This window comes from Xiphophorus couchianus, chromosome 9, assembly GCF_001444195.1.
Source record: "Xiphophorus couchianus chromosome 9, X_couchianus-1.0, whole genome shotgun sequence".
Taxonomy (NCBI): Eukaryota; Metazoa; Chordata; class Actinopteri; order Cyprinodontiformes; family Poeciliidae; genus Xiphophorus; species Xiphophorus couchianus.
In genome coordinates, this window is record NC_040236.1 from 22012866 (window position 1) to 22036692 (window position 23827).

The 23827-nt window shown below is 38.9% G+C and overlaps 3 protein-coding genes across 3 annotated transcripts; all 3 read right to left on the bottom strand.

Moving 5' to 3' along the window:
• Positions 1-448: 448 nt before the first annotated feature.
• On the bottom strand, positions 449-17779 carry chd1l (chromodomain helicase DNA binding protein 1-like). Its single transcript, XM_028027259.1, has 25 exons — positions 17576-17779; positions 17263-17375; positions 16146-16252; positions 15952-16063; positions 15831-15862; positions 15541-15622; positions 15270-15432; positions 14057-14212; positions 13864-13956; positions 13681-13777; positions 13418-13491; positions 11755-11865; positions 10496-10610; positions 8448-8601; positions 8177-8363; positions 7408-7553; positions 4693-4856; positions 4394-4599; positions 4167-4265; positions 3991-4061; positions 3513-3627; positions 2450-2558; positions 2115-2369; positions 1929-2010; positions 449-971 (listed from the first exon to the last, which is right to left on the bottom strand). Exons 1-25 carry the CDS (start codon positions 17667-17669, stop codon positions 852-854), a joined length of 3057 nt encoding a protein of 1018 aa, XP_027883060.1. The 5' UTR covers positions 17670-17779; the 3' UTR covers positions 449-851.
• Positions 17780-18592: 813 nt separating this feature from the next.
• LOC114150680 (vesicle transport protein SFT2B-like) lies at positions 18593-21368 on the bottom strand. Its single transcript, XM_028027279.1, has 8 exons — positions 20826-21368; positions 20646-20735; positions 20069-20154; positions 19796-19877; positions 19567-19602; positions 19121-19179; positions 19000-19029; positions 18593-18910 (listed from the first exon to the last, which is right to left on the bottom strand). Exons 1-8 carry the CDS (start codon positions 20889-20891, stop codon positions 18871-18873), a joined length of 489 nt encoding a protein of 162 aa, XP_027883080.1. The 5' UTR covers positions 20892-21368; the 3' UTR covers positions 18593-18870.
• Positions 21085-23674, bottom strand: LOC114151008 (vesicle transport protein SFT2B-like). The gene is made up of 6 exons (XM_028027885.1): positions 23540-23674; positions 23402-23443; positions 23223-23309; positions 22861-22946; positions 22663-22744; positions 21085-21090 (listed from the first exon to the last, which is right to left on the bottom strand). The coding sequence occupies exons 1-6, from the start codon at positions 23597-23599 to the stop codon at positions 21085-21087; spliced, it is 363 nt and encodes a 120-aa protein (XP_027883686.1). The 5' UTR covers positions 23600-23674.
• Between the last annotated feature and the right edge of the window lie 153 nt (positions 23675-23827).

Genomic DNA, 23827 nt, shown 5'->3' on the forward strand with positions numbered 1-23827 from the left:
TTTTACATGTGGAAAGTCCATTACAATAGTCTGGAACGAGAGGAAATGTGAGCATGAATAAGCATCTCAAGTTCCTGTTTTGACACAAACCTTATTCATACTTCAAAAGTCCAATCTGTCGCTTGATCAGAGAAAAAAAACACGCTCTCCAGCTAAAGGGAGATATTTTTTAAGCTGGCTAATTTCTTCGTTTAGGTTGTCAAGTAAGCCAGACAGAATAATTCATAATTTTTGAAGGCACAATACAGCTGAATGTTAACATAGATCACTTTTTTGTGCTTGCTTTTTGAACAAAATTGAATACATCCACAATAGCTAAATTTAGCTATTGTGCTATTCCCTGCATATTTACACTGAAATGAATTGTGGTAATGTTGATTAATGTGCACTGTCCTAATCAAATGAGTAAAATATTGTTTACATCGCTTTTCCAATTCATCCACACCCCTTTGTTTTGGCAATATAGTATGTGCCTGCAGTTTATTCATTCAAGCACTAAAGGCACATGTTCACAAATAATTGCCATGTCATGTGTAGGGAAGATGTTATGAGGGGAAAAAAAACTACCAGATGTGCAAATAAACTGTTTATTCCTGCATGTATCTACCTTTAATAAAAGCAGCAGCCATAATTGAACTTTGAGTTAAGTGCAGGTGAGAAAACTTCATTTTCCCTTTTGGGAATTGAGTTAATTTATGAACTTCATATTCAGATTTGAATTAATCATCAGGTTAAAAATTTTTGAAATGTAGTGTACATCAACCAGCGTGCTCATAAGCTTGTCAAATGACACAATTTAAAAAATGGGATTTAATAAAATCTAATAATAATAACAATAACGCCGTGTGTCCTCAGAGTTGATGTTGGAAGTGTGCAGTTTTGACTTGTTGTTGTTTGGAGAAGCAGGACTCCAGCCAGGCCGTCTTCACAGGAACAGCCTGCTGGTTCTTATGGACCAGATCCAGCAGCTCCTGGTTCACACAGAGCAGAGGAAAATTTCAGTGTTTAAGCGTTGAAAATTACTGCAGAACTGACACAGAGGCTTGCAAAGTTATTCACACCCCTTGAGTTTCCAACCCCTTTACAGCAACAAACTTCAATGTATTTTAATGGGATTTTATAGAGCAGCACAGAGTGAAGGGTGACTGTGAAGTGAATGAAAAAATATGTTTTTCTAAATACGCAAATATCGAAAGAATGTGGCAGTCAGATGTTCAGAGTCCATTGAAACAACGCTTTATTGAGCCACCTTCACTGACAACAGAGCTGCAAGTCTTTTAGCATATTCAGACTTTTGTTTTGGAGATTAATTTGGCCATTATATTACTAATTATGGGATGCTAACTGTCACCTAACAAAGAAAATGTAATGCTAAAACTGATCCAAAAGGTACTTTAACAAAGTTCCTCATTCATCCACGAATGCGTGAGTGAATGAGTGTGATATTGTGTGTTTCAGGACGCAGTAAAAGTTATTTCTTTTCTTTTTTTTTTACATATTTGCTTTTTGTTTTGGTTCAAGTGAACAGAATACATGTCACATTATATAAGCCAAAAGTTTTGAAATGACTTTGTACTTGTTCTAATAACCTGGCATTTTAACAGCTGTGTACCTTTTTGAGGCTGTTTTGGATAAACTAGACAGGTGGTCTCCGTTTAATAATTAGGTGGTTTCTGCAGGAGATTAGCTGCACTGGATTTCATTTAGAGGCACCAAAGTGGTGGGGGTTGAATTCAAACACATGGTAAACTTATCAGATTTTTATTTGTTAGAACCAAATCATCAATAATTTTCCTGCCACTTCACAATTAAATGCTGTGTTATGATGGCTTATCACAATAAAATACTTTGAAATTGGCGGGTGTTATGTGACAAAATGTGGAAAACCTTAAGGGGTGTGAATACTTCTGCTGTAAAGTTGAGCTGACCTGTATTTGGATGTGATTCTCCACCTCTGCAACAATGTGTGTGACCTCTTCACTCATGACGTCCTCCTCGTCTCCGTCATACGTAGACTTCAGCTAAGGGTTTTCTCATTCTGTTCTCCATTACAAACCTCACGCATTTACAAAAAAACTGTCGAATTTTGCACCCAGAAGTTAGGAAAAGGATATGTGATAAGGTAGCGGGCCAACCTCTTCCGTTCTGATGCGGGAATGTTGTAGAAAAACACTCGGACTCCCTTCATGAAGCTGGGCAGCTCCGCAGGGCTGAAGCTGCGTGGCAGAGCGGACGGACCGGGGCCCTCGGTTTCTGTCTCATCCGTTGGTCCCTCTGTGCTCGGTAAAGGTGCTTGATTGGACGCAGCAGCTGATGGTGCAGGTGTCTGATGAGAAACTGTTTTCTTGACAGCTCTGCTGTGATAATATCTGCCATTCACATTAAGTGAAAACTGCAGCAGCTCTGCTCAGTACGGGCTCTGCCCTGGCAGGGGAACAATGAAGGATACATGAAGGTGGGAATGCCCCTGGAGGCCAGGTGTTTTCTGATGAGCCGCTCCGTCCCGTACCAGTTGAAACCTTTGGTGGAGTGACCGATGCGAGGAAGATGAACACTGGCTAAAGATACAAAAAGAGAAAACATGCTGAACTGAAGTCTGAACAAAATAAAACTGAGCACTAAACAAGAGATGTTCAGGTTATAAATATTATCTATGAGCTATTGCATGTCTGTCTTTCTTTTTGGAGGCATAGGAAGACATGATGCCTCAGAACCTTCACTGAAAAAACACAAAATCTTACCAAGTATTTTTGGTGTAGTTTCTAGTGCAAATATCTTTGTACACTTGAAATAAGACAAAAGTAACTTACAAGTAACTTTTCAGCAAGCTACAGAAGCTTGTTTTAAGACAATAAATCCTTAATATTGATGAAAAACTACTGGTCCCACTGGCAGATTATTTCACTTACAACATGGAAAAATATCTTGTTACAAGTGAAACCAGACTAAAAATACGTGGCACAATTTTATGTTTTTGGATGTTTTGGTGTTTTGACATGTCGAAACCTTCGGACCCTCATGCAGATTTGCTCCACTGGAACAAAGTCAATCCAACTGCAACACAAACTTTACACCACTGGCCCAGCATTGACATTAGGAGACTGCATTCCTGAAGATTTACTCACCTCAGCATGATAAATGCTTGAAACTGAAACTAATGGCTTGCTCTACTTTATGATTAATTTGACTAATTACCATCTAACTTTTAAGGGGGCTTCCACAGACCACTGAAATATCATCCCATCAGTCGATCTTTAAATGGAAACAAATCAGACATTATAAAGTAAGACGGCATCCTAGGCCGTACTGAAACGGTTAAATACCATTGAAAATGCTTATAAAATGTCAGCCATTCTTGAAAGACATGACATCATTTGGTGGTCCCACAAATATTGCTGTACCTTACTTACATTTAGACCTGCGTAACGCATTAATCAACACACCAACAAACAAGACCACAGGAGACAAAATTCATAGTAAACGTCATAAAATTGTTCCATTCTTCCCCATACCTTTGTTTTTCTTAGCTGCAGAGTAAATCTTCTTCAGTCCTTCGTCCAAAGCACCGAGGAGGATCCCAGACAGGTTGTTGGCTTTGTCTCTTTTCTGTGCCACTATCAGGGCTAACTGGGGTGACGAGAAGGAGATTGAATCATGTTACCTCGTTATCTGATCACCGCTTGCAAGTCTGCAACCACACGAGAATCCAAGCAAGGTGCATCTTGTCATAATGAGCTCTAATATTGCAAAGATTTTGCACATATCGCAAAACACAAGCGTGCATTTTCCAAGCAGGTTTCAGCAACTCAGTTTGAAGGTTTTATGAGATGAAACAGTCCTGCCACGACAACATTTAAAACGTGTTTAAGGCCAACTTACTTTTTTTTAAAGAATGTAAGATACTTTAAGACTATAGTTTAAGATACATAAATTTATTTCATTTTTGAAGCAGTTTGGAGTTTTACAGATTGCTCTGCGAACAGAACCTGCCTGATCTCGGCCGTCCAGTCTCGACTGTTTGTCGTCGATGGGGAAGAGCAGCACATTTCCCAGCTCCAAATCTGAAACACAGATCCGCAGGGAATTCCAGTCTCCACCAGACCACAGAGACGAAGATGTCTAGTTGAATTACTGCTCATTTTCTTTGTCATTGCGGTTATCGTTACCTTTCATTTTCCCTGCCAACTCGTACCGCTTTCGTGGCTCATCTGATCTCACCTCCAGCGCCGTGAACAGGCCTCCTCTGCCCCACCGCCCTGAGTCATCTGCACACAAATTAACACTCTGATAAGAGGAAAATACAGCCCGAGACACGCTCCAAAGGTACTATGTTTTTGTTTATCAATTCCGTCACACAAACCATCCGGTCGCCATGGCTACATGGAGCCCTTACCAACACAGTGGACGATGATAGCATCTCCCCTCGCAGTGTGGGGATGAGTAACATCCCCCAGAACGTAGCGGATATCCGTGGAGGTTGAGTCTGTAGAGCATACGCTGATGTCATCCTCTTCCTCCTCTTCGTCTTCCTCCTCTTCTTCACTGTCTACAAGCTGCAGGCAAAGTGACTTATAGCCACAGGACTCCCACCAGGCCATTCTGCATGGTTAGCCAAGAATCAAAAATAATTTATGAGTGACAAAAAACACAGGCATGTCAGAGCCCATGATGGAACAACTACAATATCTTTACTTTTTCCTGCGCTTCTCCTCTTCCTCCTGCCTCTTTTTGTCCTCCATCATCTTGGCTCTCTTGGCTGCAGCCTCCTGCCTCTTCTGCCGCCTGAGCTCCAGCTCTGCCTCAGTGAGAGGTTTCCTCTTCCTCGCTGGAATCGCAAACGCGACTGAAAGCGAAGACTGAAAGAGAATCGAATAATCAAGGACAAACGCCTCTCTAAATAATTCCTCATGGTTTTTAAAAATGTTAATAAAACCCCAGATAGTTGGGAGTAGCACATTATTAATAAAACTGTACATGTTTGTATTTATTTATGCTTCTCCATGTTGTAGACAGTAGGACCGCAGGACAGGATGTTTTCTGTCTTAGTTACTTCGTTTTATTTGGTCCTGTTTTACGTTACGTTGTTTTCAATTGAAGAATATTTGGGAAGTGTAAAATATTAATTGCTCATTTCTACCTTCCTGGGCTCAACACTTTCTGCTGCAGTTATGGGTAAGCTTATTGAAATCATTTATAAACCAATCAATTGCACGACAAATTTAAATGAGCTTTAGAAAAATGTTATAATTTGTTTGATTTATGGTTTTGGTTGTGAGGATTTTATTTCAATTTTTACTTATTGTTTTTGGTTGTTTTGTTTATATATTTCGAACATTTAAAATGTCTTAATTCCAGTATTGATTGTTCTTTAGAAATGAACGTTTATTGATCTATGAGACGATGTTCTTGCGTTATTATTTTCATGATGTTTAAATTACTTGAAAATAGATCTCAAAACGACAATATTATTGTTTGTCACAATCATTTCTTGGACAATTTATTGTCCAGAAAAATTCATTATCCGCCTTCGTTACTCCTGCTGTTTTTAATTTTTATTTCTGTACAGCATCTTTGAGTATCTGAAAATGAAGTTCAGAGATTCTCAATTTGGATTTAGATGTTTGGACTTTGACTGGACCATTTACCCAAGAATATTGTTCTGTCCTTCGATCTATTGTATTATAAATCACCTTATACTTTTAAGTGTGTTGTCTTTTTGAAAGGCGAGACTAATCAATTAGTTTTCCCTGCTCAAGAGATTCATCATCTCCGCAGCATGATGCTGCCACCACCATGTTTCATTGTGGGAATGGTGTGTTTAGGGAAAGTTTTAGTCTCATCCAACCAGCTGCCATGTCTCCTAAATGGTCTGTGGTAACCAGCTTTTTCCTTCACCTTTGACCTTTTGGTCTTCATGGTGCTTTTGGTTCTCTAAACCTGGATTTATACGAAGATTAAATTTTACTCCATTTACTATTTAGGTGACTAAAAGCCTACTGGATTTTAATGAGAATTTTTTCCCAAAAAATGTCTGACAAGTATTTTTCCCTTCACTACAACACGCTGTAAAATTCAGAGTGACACCATAAACAAAACTAGATTTGTATTTCTTAGTCTATACATATCTAGAAAAGTAAATTACTTTTCTTTTCTTTTCTTTTTGTTTTAGATAAACAAAGGTTTTTGAAACATGGGAGACACAGAATGTGGGCCATGAGATCAAATGATCATTTGATCTTTTTTTTTTTTTTTCCCCCCAATCAGCTTTGGTGATTTCATGAGTCCACAAACTTCATTTCCTTTGCAGCTATTTCAAGTTAACTGGGACAAAACACCATCAGCTTTTCACTAAAGGAAACTGATCTCGTTTTATGCATCCGTGGCAGGAAAAGTAGAGCAAACCTCCAGGTTTCACATTTTGCTAAATGTGAAACCTGGAGTGAAACGCGTTTCATTAAACAAGTCAAATCAGTCGGTCAGGTGACAGTCGGCTGAGAGCAGGTCTGTGTTTTCAGCTCTATTAGTCCAAGTGGGACACCGACATCCTGGACTCAAAAGTGGAAGCAATGAATGTTTTTTTTCTTTAAGCAAAAACTAATTTAGTGGTTTGTCCTTAAGCTATAATGACTTAAATAAACAAATGATGCTGGGAGCAAAATGTTGATATTATTTTCTGATGATAACTGTTCAATGGTCATATGGAACAGATGAAAACTGCAAGGATTGACGGAAAAAACTTTTAATGGGAAAATTATCTGGAATTACACTTCTTTTTTTTTTCAAACTTATCTAGAGCTGAAACGATTAATCGTCTTAATCATGATTAATCAATTATTGAAATAACTAATTTAGTAATTGATTAATCGCTAACTGTGGAACACAGAGTGTAAAACATGATATCTGGTGAGAACAGTACTCTACAAACTCTACACAGAGTTTTTTTGGTGGTAAAAATTTTCTGTCCAGAACTCTTTAATAAAAACATAATTTTAGCTTCAGCAACTATTGATGTGAAGTTAGGCCAACTGGGTTGAGCTTTTCACTTGTTGATATTTGAAGTATTTTTGTTTAAAGTGTACACTAAAGGAATGTTCTTATTACATTTTAGGCAATAACATGTTTATTTTAAATTAATTGAATTATTTGTTGATTTGCACTTTCTCATGCATTTCTATTGTATTAATAAATAAGCTGGTTAAATGAAAAATTTGCAGAATGTTATTTTGATTACTTGATTAATCGACGGAATACTCAGTTACTAAAATAATCGTTAGCTGCAGCTTTATACTTATCCAGACTTGGAAAAAAACAACCTTGAATCAAATTCCAGACTTTACGAGATAGCAGAATTCCCAAATACCAGTGGAACATTTCTCTTAGTTGGAAGTGAAAGTGACAGAGCCGTACTCCAGCTTTGCGCCGCAGAGCTCGTCCCTCTCCTGCCGCTTTCTGAAACTCGGCCATCTGCTCTTCCAGGATCCGGTCAAAGCTCCTCTGGTCCTCTGAGCTCGGGTCCTTACTGTAGTCTTTCCCCTCAAAGAAGTACATGTGATCTGCAGGGTGAGACGATACGACGGTTGGATTAATCCAGGGCTGCAAATAACGATTATTTTAGTAATCAATTGATCGATTATTCTGACAATTAATCGATTAATCACGTTTTTTAAAGCAAATTTGACAGATTTTTCATTGAAGCAATATTAGAAATTCATTTTAAAAAACAAATAAAGAAAAATAACAAATCCTTTTTTAAATAATAAACATTTTGTTGCCTAAAATTTTAAAAACATGGCATTCCTTCAGTAAATCTGAAAAAGATGAAGCTGAAACTATGCCACCTGAGGAGTTTAGACTAAAACATACTTATTTGTGAGTCTCTATACTTCAGTATTACAATTAATCATTTACTAAACTAGTTGACGATTATTTCAATAATTGATAAATCATGATTAATCATTCCAACCCCACATAAATCAAGCCAGGAAGTTGGGTCATGAAACAAACTGCAGACAAGAACAGGCTGATTCCTTACTGATGAGTAGAAACTTGGACTAAAAAGCTATTTTTTAAAATTGTTTTACTAACTTTTGTAGACATGTTTGAGATTAAAGATAAAAATGACAGACAAATAAAATGATTAGTCATTCAGACTAATTTGTGATTTAAAATCGCTTACTCTGCTCAACGGAATCAGACTCGTTCTCCACCTCTTCTTCTAGTGGTGAGAATCCATCATCATCATCATCATCCACCCACTGACCATCCCGTGACGGGCCCAGTATCTTCTCCAGTCTGACTTCCTGTATCGAGCTCTCCTCCGACGATAAAAGCTTATCTACTCCGAACTTCAAGATCTCGCTCAGCTGTTGAGGAGAAATCAAAAAGAGAGCTGGAAGAAGATCGGAGGGATCATGTTGACGGCGTGTTTCTGTTAAAAGATCACCGACCTGCAGACCCGCCGCAGCTGACTGCGCCTGATCCAGCAAAGAGAAGCGGCCCTCTTCAATAACAGTGTTGGTGAGCTGCAGCTTGGATACGGCTCGAGAGTACATGATCTCCTCCACGGTGTCTCTCGCAAGGAGGCGGATCACTTTCACAGGCCTGGAAAACATCAGGGTTCCTCAAAGGTTATCAATCAATCAATCAATCAAATTTTATTTGTATAGCACATTTCAGCAGCAAGGCATTTCAAAGTGCTTTACATCATTACAAACACAGAAACACAATGCAAGATAGAATCAACAGTCAAAACACGACATTAAGTCAAGTTCCATCAATAAATTTGTAATTGATTACGTTTCAAATACAAAAGAATTTGTATTTGAAATGTTTTTGTATTTGAATTTCTGTTTGAATTTGTGTGGGTTTTTAGTCAAGTTTGCATCCATAGAAGGTTTACCTGTTACACTCCTACTGTGTTATATGGAACTAAATACCTGTTGCTATTTTTATTCCCGCTCACGCTCACAATCACACAGTTTAAAACGATGTAAACAGCATTTTAATGGGCTTTTGGCACAAGGCTCCGTACACCTCTTTCACGGAATTTCGAGCAGGGACTCCGCCGTCCCTCATGGATATTTGTGCAATTCTATGGTACCTGTTAGTGTCTAGAACTTACAGGGTTTGTGTTACGCGCAGTGACCCTCAGTCACTCGCCGTTTTTCTTCTAGCACTAGGCTCCGTACACCTCTTTTGTTAGAGAGACGAACTGCGGAAACGATGGTAAATATCAAACCAGAGAGGACACCGCTTCCACATTTTACCATGGGAGGGTCAGGTCCGCTTTTCAAATCTCAAAGCCAAGCTCAAAATTTGGTAAAAAAGAAAGAAATATTTTGCATCATTAGTGAATGCGTTCAAAGCGAATAGACATGTTTAGATCTGAGCAGGGTCTTTTTCAGACAATGACTTACACACATTTATATAACCAGACACAAATGTCTAAGGGTCTTTTTTTCTAGAAACTTCTGGACATTTTAAGTGCAAAGTCTGAACTCTTGACACTGCTTGAACAATAACAGAGTCTCGTTGTGTTTCAATGCCAAAGATAATGAATCAACAAAATGATGAAAGTGGCTACAAATGTTCAAACTGTGCATAGGGTCTTCACTTCTTTTACTGATCTGGATCAGTTTAGATAAGCTTTATTTCAACATTCGCGGTTCTTAGACTTTTCAAATAAGGAGCATCAAAGCCTAAAGGCAAACATTTTATAGTAGACATTGAAAATTTTTTATATCCATTCCTAAAAATAGCCACTTTAATGATTTTGCTTGGCAGTTTAGTTTAGCCAAAGGTCGAGTTCAGCCAGATTTAAAATTGGTCTAAAACCTAAACAAGGAGTACATTTAATATGAAGTATTAGGATTTTCGGTTATAAAATGTAAGAAGTATCCTTAATTTTCCTTTTACCATACTTATCAGAATTTGAAAATTTTTGCCAAAAGTAAATTCTATATGTTTACACACTTTTCGAGGCTCCATAGGAATCCTGTGAGTCTACATAATTTTCGCCATTTGCTCTGAACCTAAAAAGTATAAAAAGACGGGGGAGTAGATCAACAGAGAAGATAACTTAATTATTAAACATAATTGTTTCAGCGCTACACTGGTTGTGTCTCATTTGAATAAAAACTAAACTTAAAATAAATGGTAACCCATAAAAGCATCAGCCTGAAGAGAAAGGTCAGAGTTTTAGATGACGTTTCCTTCAGCAGGTAGCCTGAATGTTTCTAGTAGTTTCCATCAAGGTTGTCGGAGCACAATGCTGAGCTGTGAACAGGAAGAGCTCTTTCACACCAAGAGGCAGATAACACTCCTGGCAGCTACAGATAACATTGCTGGCATGAACAGGTCTACTTTCCCACACTTGCGAAAGCAATATCTGAAAATAAAAGGGAAGTCTTTCTTATGTAGAATAAAATGCATTAGTGCCAGTAATCAGATAGATTGTTTGCTATGCAGCTTCGTTGGAATGTTCAAAGTGCATCACCTGTTCTGGCCAATCCGATGGCATCGCGCCGCGGCCTGCAGGTCGTTTTGGGGGTTGAAGTCACTGTCCACGAAAACAACAGTGTCAGCAGCTGTAAGGTTGAGGCCAACTCCGCCTGAAAGGACGGCGTTGTAAAGAGAAAACAGAGATCACCTAAAGAGTCCAAACTTTCAGGTCTGACCGTTTCTGTGCTTCAGGATTTACAGCACAAAGCGTTAAAAAATGCCCTGCTGTATGGATTAAAAGGCCATAGAAACTGGAAACTTATACTGGAACTTATTTTTGTTAAAGATCCTTCAATAAGCTGCTAAGTGATTACGTCAGCTTTTTTTTACTATTATTATTATTTTTCAACATGCCGTCTCAGTAGTTACATACTTTGAGCTAAGTGTGACTGTAGTGTGCAGTTGGGACATTTATAAAGCTTGAAGAAAGCGAAAGCTGTGACAGGAAATCGCCCTTGTTTCCCTCTGTTGAAAAAAAAAAAAAAAGCTGCTGGCCTTGTTAGTACCAGACTAACAATCTGCCGCAGATCATATCGTTGTCTGATCCATCCCTTTTCCTGTTTCTGCGTATTCTAGAAACTCAGAGTTTACGGACACGGTGTCTTGCAAGAGACCCCTTGAACGTTTTCACATTCTATAATGTTGCAACCGCATACATCAATGTGCTATGCTCAGATTGTGAGAGATGAGCCAACAAAAAAACAGTAGCACATAATGCTAAAGTACAAGAAAAATGGACTTATGGATTCCCCAAACTTTCAACATGTCTTAAAAATAGCAGTGTGGTCTGCAGTTACACGCTATACCGAATCATAATATCAGTATGTGCAATATTGCACCATGCGATATTGAGGAGGATGTGTGGTAATTCCAGTCTCTCGATGTGTCAGGCTGAAAATATGCATAGAAATAACGAAAGCAACATTTTACTTTCCTTCAACTTTGGAATTTTTTAAAATCTGTTTTGTAAAATTTTAATAAAACTGACAGCGGTTTTAGTTTAATGTTATGAAGTTCACTTTTTCACTTTTGCAAGGCACCGTATGCAGAAAGGACCACTTTTAAAACAACAAATTTAAATGAAGCAGAATTATGCTTTATTTTGCAGCAATCTGGGTGCTGCAAAATAAAAGTGAAAGGATAACAATGTCTGTAAACCAAGTTACTATGTAACAAAAGGTGAAAATCCAAGACATAGAACATTTTTCTAGCTTTTCATTCTGTATTTTAAACAAATAAATAAATTTCAGTCACCTGCTTTAGTGCTGAGCAAAAACACAAAGATATCTTTGCTGCTGAAGTTCTTCACAGCAAGGTTTCGCTCTTCGCCTCGAACAGACCCATCCATGCGTTCGTAGCTGTAACCTGAACAGAAAAACTAATTATGGTGCATGGCAAGGATTAAGCACAGAAAACTGTCACTTGGCAAGAAGTGAGGCACATCCTGCATCGGTTGCTAGAGAAACACAGGACTAATAAACTTTTCAGCCTGTGATCCCCTATTTGCAACATGGTAACCTCCTAAAAGTTCACATATTATTATAATATAAGTAAAATAAGTGTATGTATTTTAATATGAATTTATTTTATATAAATGATACAAAACATAAATGTTGCCTTGCAGCAAGAAGATCCTGGGTTTGATTCCCTGCCCGGCGTCTTTCTGCACAGAGTTTGCATGTTCCCCCTGTGTATGCGTGGGTTCTCTCCGGGTTCTACCCGGGTTCTCCAGCTTCCTCCCACAGTCCAAAAACATGGCTGTTAGGTAAATTGGTCTCTCTAAATTCTCCCTAGGTGTGAATGTGTGTGTGCATGGTTGTCTGTCTCTGTGTTGCCCTGCGATAGACTGGCGACCTGTCCAGGGTGACCCCGCCTCTCGCCCAGAACGTTAGCTAGAGATAGACACCAGCACCCCTCCTAACCCCACTAGGGACAAGGGTGTTAGAAAATGGATGGATGGATGCTAATCATTTAATGAGACACTGACACTTAATGGGACATTAAATCAACAACAACATATATTGCTATAGACAACTGATCAGTATCAACAGATAATACGTCTGATAGAATATTCAATATTGTCACCTTCCTAAAATAATGGACAAAAGTGTTTTTTTGCCTAAAACGTCTTTAGGAAAGAAAGAGATGGTGACTTTTTTTTTGGCAAAACGTGACGTAGGCCATTATCTTAGGAAGGTGACGACATACAAAATATTCACTAAACTCTGATCCGAACCGCACGCCATTCTGGGAGATGTAAGCAGATGAAAGGCTTTAACCGCTTGGACCTCTCACGGCCAGCTAAGCTAAGTTGGTGGCATCAACTAACTCACACACTCTTTGGTTGCCTAGCAACTCACTCACATAATGGTAACGTGCACAGCAGCAGTTTCATGTTTTGCCACTGAGACTCATTACTGATTAAAAATTTAAAAAACAACCGCATGGAGTGAAAATTACTGATAAAACAGAAAGGGCACGCAGGCCACCAGTTTTCCTATAATTTAGTTATTTCAACCTAATACCAATCAATAATTATTGATATTGAATGATGTAAAATGTTCAAATTGTGTTGCGGTTTTTTTTGCCATTTTGTCCACAAATATTAGGATATTAATGTACTTATTTAATTTTCACCCAGTTGGCTCTACGTTCACCTCCGGGGGTCAAATCATATGATTCTGAATAACCTTTTGCGACCCCCACTTGGTGTCTCACAGAACCTGAATCAACACAGCAGTCCTGTCTCTGTATTGCAGACAAAGCTTTTTAGTGCAAAATAAATGAACTTATAATGTTGAGTAAAGTTTTAAAATGATAGAATAGGGTGTTGATACGCTTGAAAAGGCAAGTAACATAAATTGTGAGAATTACATTGACAGATGATGTCCAGACGTGTGTATTTTGTCCCACTCACCTCTGTACTCCATGTAGTCCTGAAGGATGTCCAGCATCCTCGTCATCTGAGAGAACAACAGGACACGGTGGCCCCTTCATCCAAAGCAAAATGGAGAACTGTAAGATCATATCTGCTGAAGGGGTGTCCAGATTTTTCAACTTAGATTAAATTTGTTGCCTTCGTATTTAGAAATGCAGTAAACATCCCAGCAAACACAGACCCAACAGAGCTTAAAATGCCACTAGAGGGAGCCAAACAATAAGCATCGTGGATGTGCCCACCCTGTGTGTAGAAAGGCCAGGATGCTGTCCAGCAGGCACAGCTTTCCACTGGCTTCGATGAGGTGATCCCCGATCTGGAAGGGCTCCGGTTCCACCCCTAAAAACAGGAAGGATGGACAGAATCACTCAGACGCAACTCCAGCTTCTACAACCGAACCCCAGATGCATTTCGCCGCGTCTCACCGTCAAACAGGTATGGGTGGTCGACGCACTTTCTCAAATTCACCAAGATGTTCAGCAGTCGGTTCTTGCTGCCTTGCTCGTTTACAAAAGCCTCTGAAATTTTCAACACAGAGAGAGATGAGTTGATTTTTTTGTTTTGTTTTGTTTTACAAATATCACCTTTGCTGCTAAGTGTCAGAACGCAGCGACTCACCATAATCGCGCATTAGAATGGCTTTGTAGTATTTCTTCTGCAAAGCAGACATGCCGTGGTACACCACCAGCTCTGTCTTCTTGGGCAGATCAAAAGTCACCTCTGACTTTACTCTGCGGAGTAGAAAAGGCTCCAAGATGCTTTGAAGCTCTGAAGCTAGCAGGCACGAAACATTGTATTATACTTATGTATCTTTTAACATGTCAACCTGAATCCTTTGTAGATAAGTAATAATATTTTGTTCAAACTAACCCCTTGAACCTCTTCCACAATCCACAACATGTGATAGACCAACACAAAGCGGTGCATGTTATGAAGAGAAAGAAAAAAAAAGGCTACATGGTTTCGACAATGGAATTAGAAACGGTTTTCAACAAAGACGAACAGGAATTGTGTCAATTGGTAACTTCTTATCGGAGCGGACAGAAGACACATGCAGGATACTTTTAAGTTCAATCCTGGGATTCCTCACGCTTCATTTCTACATGTGTACAGTCTTTACACTGGCTCCCTGTAGCTCAAAGAATAGACTACAAAATACTGTTGTTAGTTTATAAATCACTGAACGTAGCAGCACAACATTGAAGATCTGCTGTTGTCATAGCAACCTTCCAGACCTCTCAGGTCTTCTGGTTCTGGTTCTGCTCTGTGTCCCCAGAATCAGAACCAAACATGGAGACGCAGCATTCCAATCTGGAACAAACTTCCAGAAAACTGCAAAGCAGCTGAAACACTGACTTCCTTTAATTCTACCTGTTTTCCACCTGTTTAGAGTTGCCTCTGATTAGCAGTTAGTGGAACATTAGTGAATATTGATGTGCATTTTGGTTGATGATTTTAATAATGGCATCGGACACCAACTTTATAATGTTTATATGAGATAAAGTCATGTTGCTTAAATGTGCTACACAACTAAACATCATCATTATTATTATTATCTTGTTTCACAAATAAAAGTCTGAAAAGTATGGCATGCATTTGTGCTCAGGACCAATTACTCCGATGACATCTCTAAATAATGCAATGCAATCAATTGCTCTCAGAACCCACCTAATTAGTAAACAGAGACTAAACACTGAGGGTTCACTTTCCAACAGGTCAATAATCTTTTGTGTCGGTTTATCACATAAAACAACATTAAAGCGTATGGTTGTAATGTTTAAATATACTTTTACTCTGTATACACGAGTCGCATTGTAATTTTAAAGCATACCCAGAGCAGGTCGACTTCGCACATCGGAGTAGGAGCTGACAAAGTTGTCAGCCTCTTCCGGTGTGAAGATGCTGGGTTGAATGAAGCTCAGCAGGGAGTAGAGCTCCTGCAGGTTGTTCTGAACGGGAGTCCCTGTGAGCAGGAGTCTGAAACCAACTGAAAACTAAGCAAGAAACACACAAGCCAACAGAGCTGATGTTCAGAGAAAGTACGACTGAGAAACATTAGAAGACAAAGCAGTGAAGTGGCTCTTCAAGACACGATGCAGTACCTCTGTCAAGGTTTTGTGCAGCAGAGAGTTTTGGTTCTTCAGCCGGTGAGCTTCGTCCACAACGAGCACCTCCCACCTCCACCTGAGGAGGAGCAACGTGTAAAAATGAGAGGAAATGGAGGGACGCGTCATACAGTGATCGCACAAGCAGGCTTTATAGATTCACCGGTCCCACAAAGTCAGCAGAAATCATTCCACTCACAGCCGTTTTTTGGTCTCTTTAACAATCCACACCCACCTCAGTCACAACTCAAACATCAACAAAGCCAAGTGAGCGAGAACCCACTGACCTTTTCAAGAACGATGCATCTTTGAGGCACAGCTGGGAATGAAATAATGACATATATACATGTTCAAGGTCCAAGCCAACGAAACTTTCAGCCATTTTGTTTTCGCCCAGCAGACGCAGACCTCGTACGTGGTGAGCAGAACCCGGAAGTCCTGAGCGGTTTTTTCCCTCTGAATCTCAGCCCGTCTCTCTTTGTCTCCTTTGTAGCACAGCACAGTCAGAGACGGGGCAAAGCTGCGAAATGAGTTACAACTGGAATAATTTATACAGGAAGCATTTACAGATGGGGCTAAAGCACCGACAGATTTGACTCTACCTTTCCAACTCCTTTCTCCAGTTCTCCATGACAGACAGGGGGCTCAGCACCAGAAACGGACCTTTCTTCCCCAGAGCTCCTGACTCGTACACCAGCAGAGAGATGGTCTGGAGAAGAAGTTCATTAAATGTGTACAAAAGAAGCAGAACTGGGAATTGTTCCTCCTGTTTCCAAACAACAGATTTAATGTCTTGACATTCTGCACTCTTTTGGAGGTTTCCACAGAAATTCAAACTGAAACTTTAACAAAAATAAAAAGAGAGAAAAGTGGAGAACAGCAAGGAGTTCTGATTACTTTCAACAAACCAACAGATTTCCTGGCAAATCTCAAGAAATTTGAGAACTGAACTGTAATTTTATCTGCTCAACTAAATCCAGTTTTAGCAGAAGAACATCGATAACTTATGAGACATGTTTTCCACAATAATAAAAATGCCTTTACCTGTTTCTCACTAGGGGTTGGCATTTATCATACAGTTTATCATTTATCAGTAACAGAAATTCTTATTACACAAATTTTGATTTATTGTTCTCAATACATTTCTGTTACAAATTTTTTTACTAAAACATTATTTTTAACCATTTTCTCCACTGTTTTTTGCCACAAGAGCATCAATAAATATCAGTAAATTCAAAAATATGATTACATGAAGCTCCTGTGCGCAGTTTGGTGATAAAAAAAAATCACATTTCTTGAAATACGTGGCATCCTGCAGAAGCTTGTTTCAAATAGGAATAGCAGCATTTGTGTTTGTGGGGCTATGAATGATGTATCATGCAGTCACAGAGATACAGTTAATTTAAAAAAAAAGATTAAATAGCTTTTTATTGTCGCTTTAGTAAGCCAGAATGTCATGATAAAATTCTAAGTCCATACCACCCACTTCTATTACTGGCACCATAGTGTTTTGCAAGTGAGAATAATGCAATGTGTATAACTCACAAACAAAATAAATTACAAACTCTGAAACGTGCAAACAATGGTCCTACATCTTTGATATCGTGTTAAGACATACCAAAAAAAAAAATTGCACTAAGGAGACTCATATAGTCTAAAATTGCTGCCCAGACCTTACATAGTCAATATGGAAGGTAAGTTGATAAATCTTAAGCACACCTGGCAGGTTTTACCCAAACCCATCTCATCCCCTAAGATGCAGCCCTGCTGGTCGTTGAGGCTCTGGGTCAGCCACTGCACCCCGTCCAGCTGGTAGGCTCTCAGCTGTATCCCTGGAAACAAGCAGGTCACCCAAAGCTGTCACTAGCAAACCACTCGTCTACAGACACGTACAGGTTTTAAAAACCACAGAACTGAGTTCTATAAACACATACTGACAATAGTTTATAACTAAAGGGAGCGCTGGGTCACTGTTTGAATGAACGTATACAACGTTTGTAACTTCTCTACGACAGTCAACAAGCCTCCGTACCTCGTAAACCAAACGTCTGCAGGTCGCGCTGACTGAGAGCCGTCTTCTTTCTCTCGGTTATGGTGTTTCTTATTTTCCCCAATATGTCAGACATGTTGAAAGGAACAGAATGTGTTTATATGTCACAGTGTTGCAAACATGTACTGCTCTCGCTCTGTTTTTCAGTGGAAGACTTCCTGGTTGGGTGACGTGACGGAGCAGAAAGCGCGAGCGCGCTTTTTAAAGGGGCAGTGTTATGTTATGTGTTTTCCAGCCACATTGAATCACAATCAAGTAACTATGTTACCTTCAGTTATTATAAATATGCCATATATGTTAACCCTTTCACAACATTTTTACCAGCGTTACCCTGAGAAGTAGTTAATATATCGAGCTCAGCAGATGCTCAGTTGCTAATTGCTGCTGGCTAGTCTGAAGGAGCTGAGTGGAGGAGCCGCTGGGGAGAGCTGCTCTGTGAGGCGGAAGCATGATGCTTGGAAACTGCAGCGCTGAGGAGGAGCTGCGCCTTGAAGGCGGAGCTAAGTCCAACCAGGCTTTGCACAGCTTAACGGTTGCCACGGAAGATTATTGTATCTCTCAAACATGTATAAAATAATCAAGACAACACTCCAGGTGTTTGATGAGGGAATAACATAACATGACGCAACGCTTAAAACGGGGGATTTTTCACAATACTCCAAGTGTATTTGCATGCTGATTATGATGCTTTTTAACTGATGGCTTCTTCCTCTCTGAGAGGCTTTCAGTACAGGACTTGTTCCAAAGTGGATAATGACTTCTCTCACCTTCTGTTGCTTTTGTTTTGAGATTTGAGCTGCACACTTTGATGTTCATCTCTAGGACGCAGAAGCATTCAACATTTATATGGTGTTCATACTTGTGTATTATTGCTTGAAACGACGACCCTGGCACCTTCAAACATCTGGAAGTCAAACCGAAGGACGAACCAGACTTGCTCGGGTCCACAACTCTCGTCCTGAGATATTGCCCGTTTTCTCTTAAAATAAGTCATTCATGAAAGCTTTAATGTATTTATTTTTTTTTACAGATATTTACAAGTAAAATAATTAAAAGGCCACCGTTACAAAGATTTACTTCAAAATGATCCTCAGACTCAAGGGAAAAAAATTAAAAATCAACTGGATTCATAAGGCAAAAAATGGGAATCTGTTGAGGCAAAAAAAAAATTTTTTCCACTGGAACAGGAAGTTTTGAGCAGCTTCATTCATCCCGGTCTTTAATATCCTACATTTATCCAACAAGTTTTGCTCCAAACAGCAGGGAGAGGGGGGAGTTCACTTTATGCAGAGAGCCACAGCTTTCATGATCGCCTCCCTGGAAAATAATCACACCGTTTAAAAGACAACTTAATGTTTATGTTCATGCAAAAATATTTGAACCAATAGGGCTATAAGCTGACCAACCTGACAAAGGGGATGTATGAGAGACTGTACCTGCAAACAAAACACGGCTCCCGTTATAAAAGGTAATCTGATTTCACACAGAAACCAATGAGCTGCAATAGATGGGAGATTAAGAGCTTACCAGCAAAAGGACAAGATCTGCAAAATGCAAAATAATAAAGCAAGTCCAAAGTTCTTCCACTGAAAGACAAAAAAAATACTACAAGTGACTACGGAACGTTTTTATAGCTGAATAGCAGTACCACTGTTTTGTGCAAAGTTTGGAGAGATCATGCAGATTTAGTCTGTAGTTAATATGCATGAATGTCCCAAAAATGTTTATGATTTTATTTATTTAATTTATTTTTAGGAAGGGAATCACACACAAAAAATAATAATAATTGGTGCACGAACATATGAAAATAGAATAATTGGAAAATTCTTTGCAGTTGGGTATTGTGTTAACCAATCCTGGAAGGATGGTTTGAATGAATATGTCAAAGACCAACATGAATGGGTTTCATCCCTGAGAGGAGAGTGTGTAAACTTTAGGCAGGAAATGTATTCGCTGCTTCAAATTTCACTTACCCAGAAGGCAGCGCACAGAGTTAAAACAAGGCAAGTCTGGAGAAAAAGCAACAAAGACAATAAGAGATTTACTGTCTTATTTTCTTAGCTGTTACGTTTTTAACTGTTTATATATTTATGAAAACCTCAATTTCCATTTCACTGAAGGGTAAAACAGCAGCGGCATGCTGCATGTAGCACTGCACATTGCTACATGCAGTGCAACATGTCTAACTCTGCACACTCTTACAAGCATGATCGTTGTGGCCAGTGCTCTGGTTTTGTCACACATCCTCTTCAGCTGCTTCATTGGGCCCATCAGAAACATCGTGCTGTTAGTTAAAATACAAATCACATTTTAAAAGCAGTGGGTTAAAATGCGTTTTAACATTCTGTGAGCAATTAGAACATACAGCCTTTTTTTATATATATATTGTCCAAATAAGTGAACGCTAACAATAAAACTTAAGCATTGTTGTGTGTGTGTGTTTTTTTTCTTTCTTTCTACATTTATGATTCTTACCTGCAAAGGGCACAAATGTTTCCAAATGTGTAGAAGACGATGAAGAGAGTGAGACCAATTCTGGGCAGAAACAGCATGCATACTCCCTGTACCACACACACACGCTGATTTTAGAACAATTTGACGTTATTGCATTAAACCACATTTAAATATTACAGTGTTTAATTATTTCATTTATATAGTGCACTATATAAAATCATTTCCTCAGGCGGGCCAATCAGATCCTACCATTTGATTGGTTGACCAGGACAACAGGACTACATGTCAAACCAATTATGCTGACAAAAACAGAGGTGGATCTTTTTATTATTATTATTAATAGCATATTTCATTTATTGTATGTTATTTAATATGCTTACATATACATTTTTAATAAATTGAGGCCTATTAATAATAGTGGGACTGTTGGCCCAAAACTTAAAAGTGAAATGAAGAGACGCACACACTCATCGCATCTTCCACATTCCTCTAAAACCAGCATAACCAGTCAGGCCACACCAGCGCTGCTCTGAGCTTCCTTAAAGAGCAGGCGAAACAAATCTGTTGTGAAAATGATCGGACATCAGAATATAATTACCAAAACTGTGCACGCGGCTCCCACAACAAAACAGGCGATGAATCCCTTTATGCGGGTCCCCCAGCCTAAAGTGGAGGCTTCGTTCACAGACTGCGGCCAGAACCAGCGCAGGTCGTTATTAGACGATTAATTGGTGAAATGTTTGCTCTGGTAGTGAAAGGCACGAATGATTAGATGTACCTGTAAAATGTTGCGGTCCTCTCGTCGAGACTCTTCCCCGCTAAGGACCGATTTTAATTTATCCATAATCGAAGATCCTTCGAATGCCAACGGACAAAAAAAAAAGAAAGAAAGAAGAGAAAATAAGTCTGGTAATTTTCTGGACAGAAAGAAACTTTGCTGGGTTTCCTCAGTGTGGAGTGGATGGATGACAACGTCACATTCCTTACCGACAATCAGTCAGAGCCTCACCTGGACAGGTGTGTGTGCTTCACGTCAGTCACACCTGGGAGCAGCAGCAGAGGTCTCACTCTGATGGATTTTTTTTTTTTTTTTGGTTTGTTTGTTTTGTTTTGTCTTTTTATCCACTAGCAATGTCACGGATTATGAGCAAGCGATCATCGAGGTTTTGAAACGTCATTTTAAGATTATTTCCAAAAAAGGTTTTTAACCTAACTCCATAAGTCTATTTAGTGGCCACTACAGATGTGTATATGAAACAGTCTCATTTTTGTCAGTCACCATGATTAAGTTTGCACAACATTTTCATCTGACATTTCACCGCATCGCAGTATCGACATTCTGGGCATAAACTACGGTGGCCGACAGGTGCAAATGCGCAGCAAAAGAGAAAACATGCAAACAAAAAAAAAAACACGCGCACAAATTAAATGCGGCAAGCAAAAAGCGAATGAAATGCAGCAAACAAAAAGAGAGACGCAAACAAAAAAGAAGACACCCCCGAATGAAATGCAGCAAACAAAAAGTGTTGCAAACGGAAGTGCTCCAGACCACTAGGGGGAGTCAAAGAGTCGAGACCGAGCCCAGAACGGTATGACTGACACAAAGTCTATCACGCTACCCATAAATTATTCTGTTATTCTATAATATTATAAAAGACGGCGTATCTGAAAAGAAATATAGTTATACGTACCTTTACTTTCTTTCAAATTTCTTTCTCTGAATCTTGCATCTGGTCCCATAGAAATGAATACTATTTTCTTTGACTATATATAAAACAATGAGAGTAACAGCAACAAACTGTTTATTTGTCCTTTTAAAACTTTAAACATTACATTATACACATGGTAGTATACAGCATAATTTGTTTGCATGTCTTTTTGTATTTAAATGCTTCAAAATCTAAAGAAACACATCATAGTTGGCTTGCTTAGTGCCTCTTTGTTAGCTGGATCACTGAGCACAACAAACATTTTTCCTCAGAAGTCATAACTTGAATTAGAGAATCATGTCACAGCCGAGTCAATGAGTTCCAGTTAAAAGCTAGTAGGACCACAGGAATTTCCTAGTTGCACTTTGCGTAAAAGCTGTCAACAATTAGCCACAAAAAAAAAAAAAAGCCAGTAATAATGCATCTTATGCATACAAACACGAATGGAGGATGTTCAGGAAAACGCGTGATGCCGAATGAGAGGCAGTCAGACAGACGTTCATTATTACTGTTATTTTTTATTATTTTTTTTATACATTTCTACGAAGTTAGAGTGCAAATGGATGTAAGTCAGCAAATCCCACTGCTTTAACAGACTTGTAACAAAAACACATAGTACATTGATGCAACGGGATTAGAATCTGTTCTCCCCCCAAAAATTGATATGGAGGACCAAGAGTGGCAAAATGTTTAAATTTTCAGTAATTAAAGCAGTCTTGTCTGGAAGATTAACGCTATCCATGTACTGTTACTTATTTCACTTTGTGTGAAACATGTATAGAATGGATTATTATTATTATTATTATCATCATTGTTGTTTATCTATGTATTCATATGGATCTGGGATAAATAACAAATATTTTTAATGGAATAAAAGCATGCTGTGTTTAATTTGTGTGCTCTTACAAGCATGGTGAGGGCGGCCAATACTCTGGACATGTCGCACATCCTCTTCAGCTGCTTCACTGGCCCCACGAGAAACAATGTGCTGTATGACAAACAACGAAATATTCACATATATTACTGAGCTTTACTGTACAGAAGTAGCCAATAAGTGTTGTTGCTTTGATCCGAATTTTTCCATTATGCTGTTTTAATTCCTACCTGGAAAGAGCAAAAATGTTTCCAAAAGCATAGAGGCCGATGAAGAGATCAGTTCCAAAGTGAGGGAGGAAGCTCACATAAACTCCCTGATAGACACACAGGACAGCAAACATGTCTTACAGATCTTTTATTGTTCTGAAGCTGAATCTGAACTCGATCTGTCACAGTAACAAATTTTACCAGCAGATAAATTGTCCCAGAGATTACTGTGATAAAAAACAATAATATTGTTGTTTTGAGACTATTTTCAAGTAACATATTAATAATGGCATAATGATAAAGGTTTGCCCTCTCAAGGAGGGACAAGATCACCTCTATGAAAGGGGGCTAAAATACCAATTCAGTCCTGATTAATCACTTACCAGAATTATGGATCCAACTCCCACGAAGTAACAGCAGATGAATCCCATTAAACCCCAGTTTGTGGAGGATTCCTTCAGTTTTGGAGGCTTAAGCAAATTACAAGAACGTGATTAAATGACCAATTGATAACTCAGTTTAAATATTAGAAGGGTAAAGATGAAATGTTTTTGTTTTTTACCTTGAAAACCTTCAATTTATCTTTTTGGTCGTTCTTTCGAACCTTAATACAAAAGTGACAAAATAGTTATGTGATAATCCAGCTGGACTCACAGTTTAAATAGTAACAGGTAAAGATGTTTCTTGTTTTTTCTTTTACCTGCAAAACCTTTGGTTTATCCTTTTGGTCCTTCTTTCGATCCTTAATTGACTGAAACATAGCTGGATCCTTAAAAAAATCGAATAAAACGAAGAATACAACTAATTTCTTCAGGAAGAGAAACCTCGCAGGGCGTTTGCACTTCTGGATGGATACATTAAAACTGAGAATCAGTCAGAGGAGCTGTCAGTATTCCACCTGACCAGGTGTACGGGTTCATGTCACTCATATCCGGGCAAAGCAGAGAAGAGTTCTCACTCCAATATATTTTTGTGTACATGCGTGTTT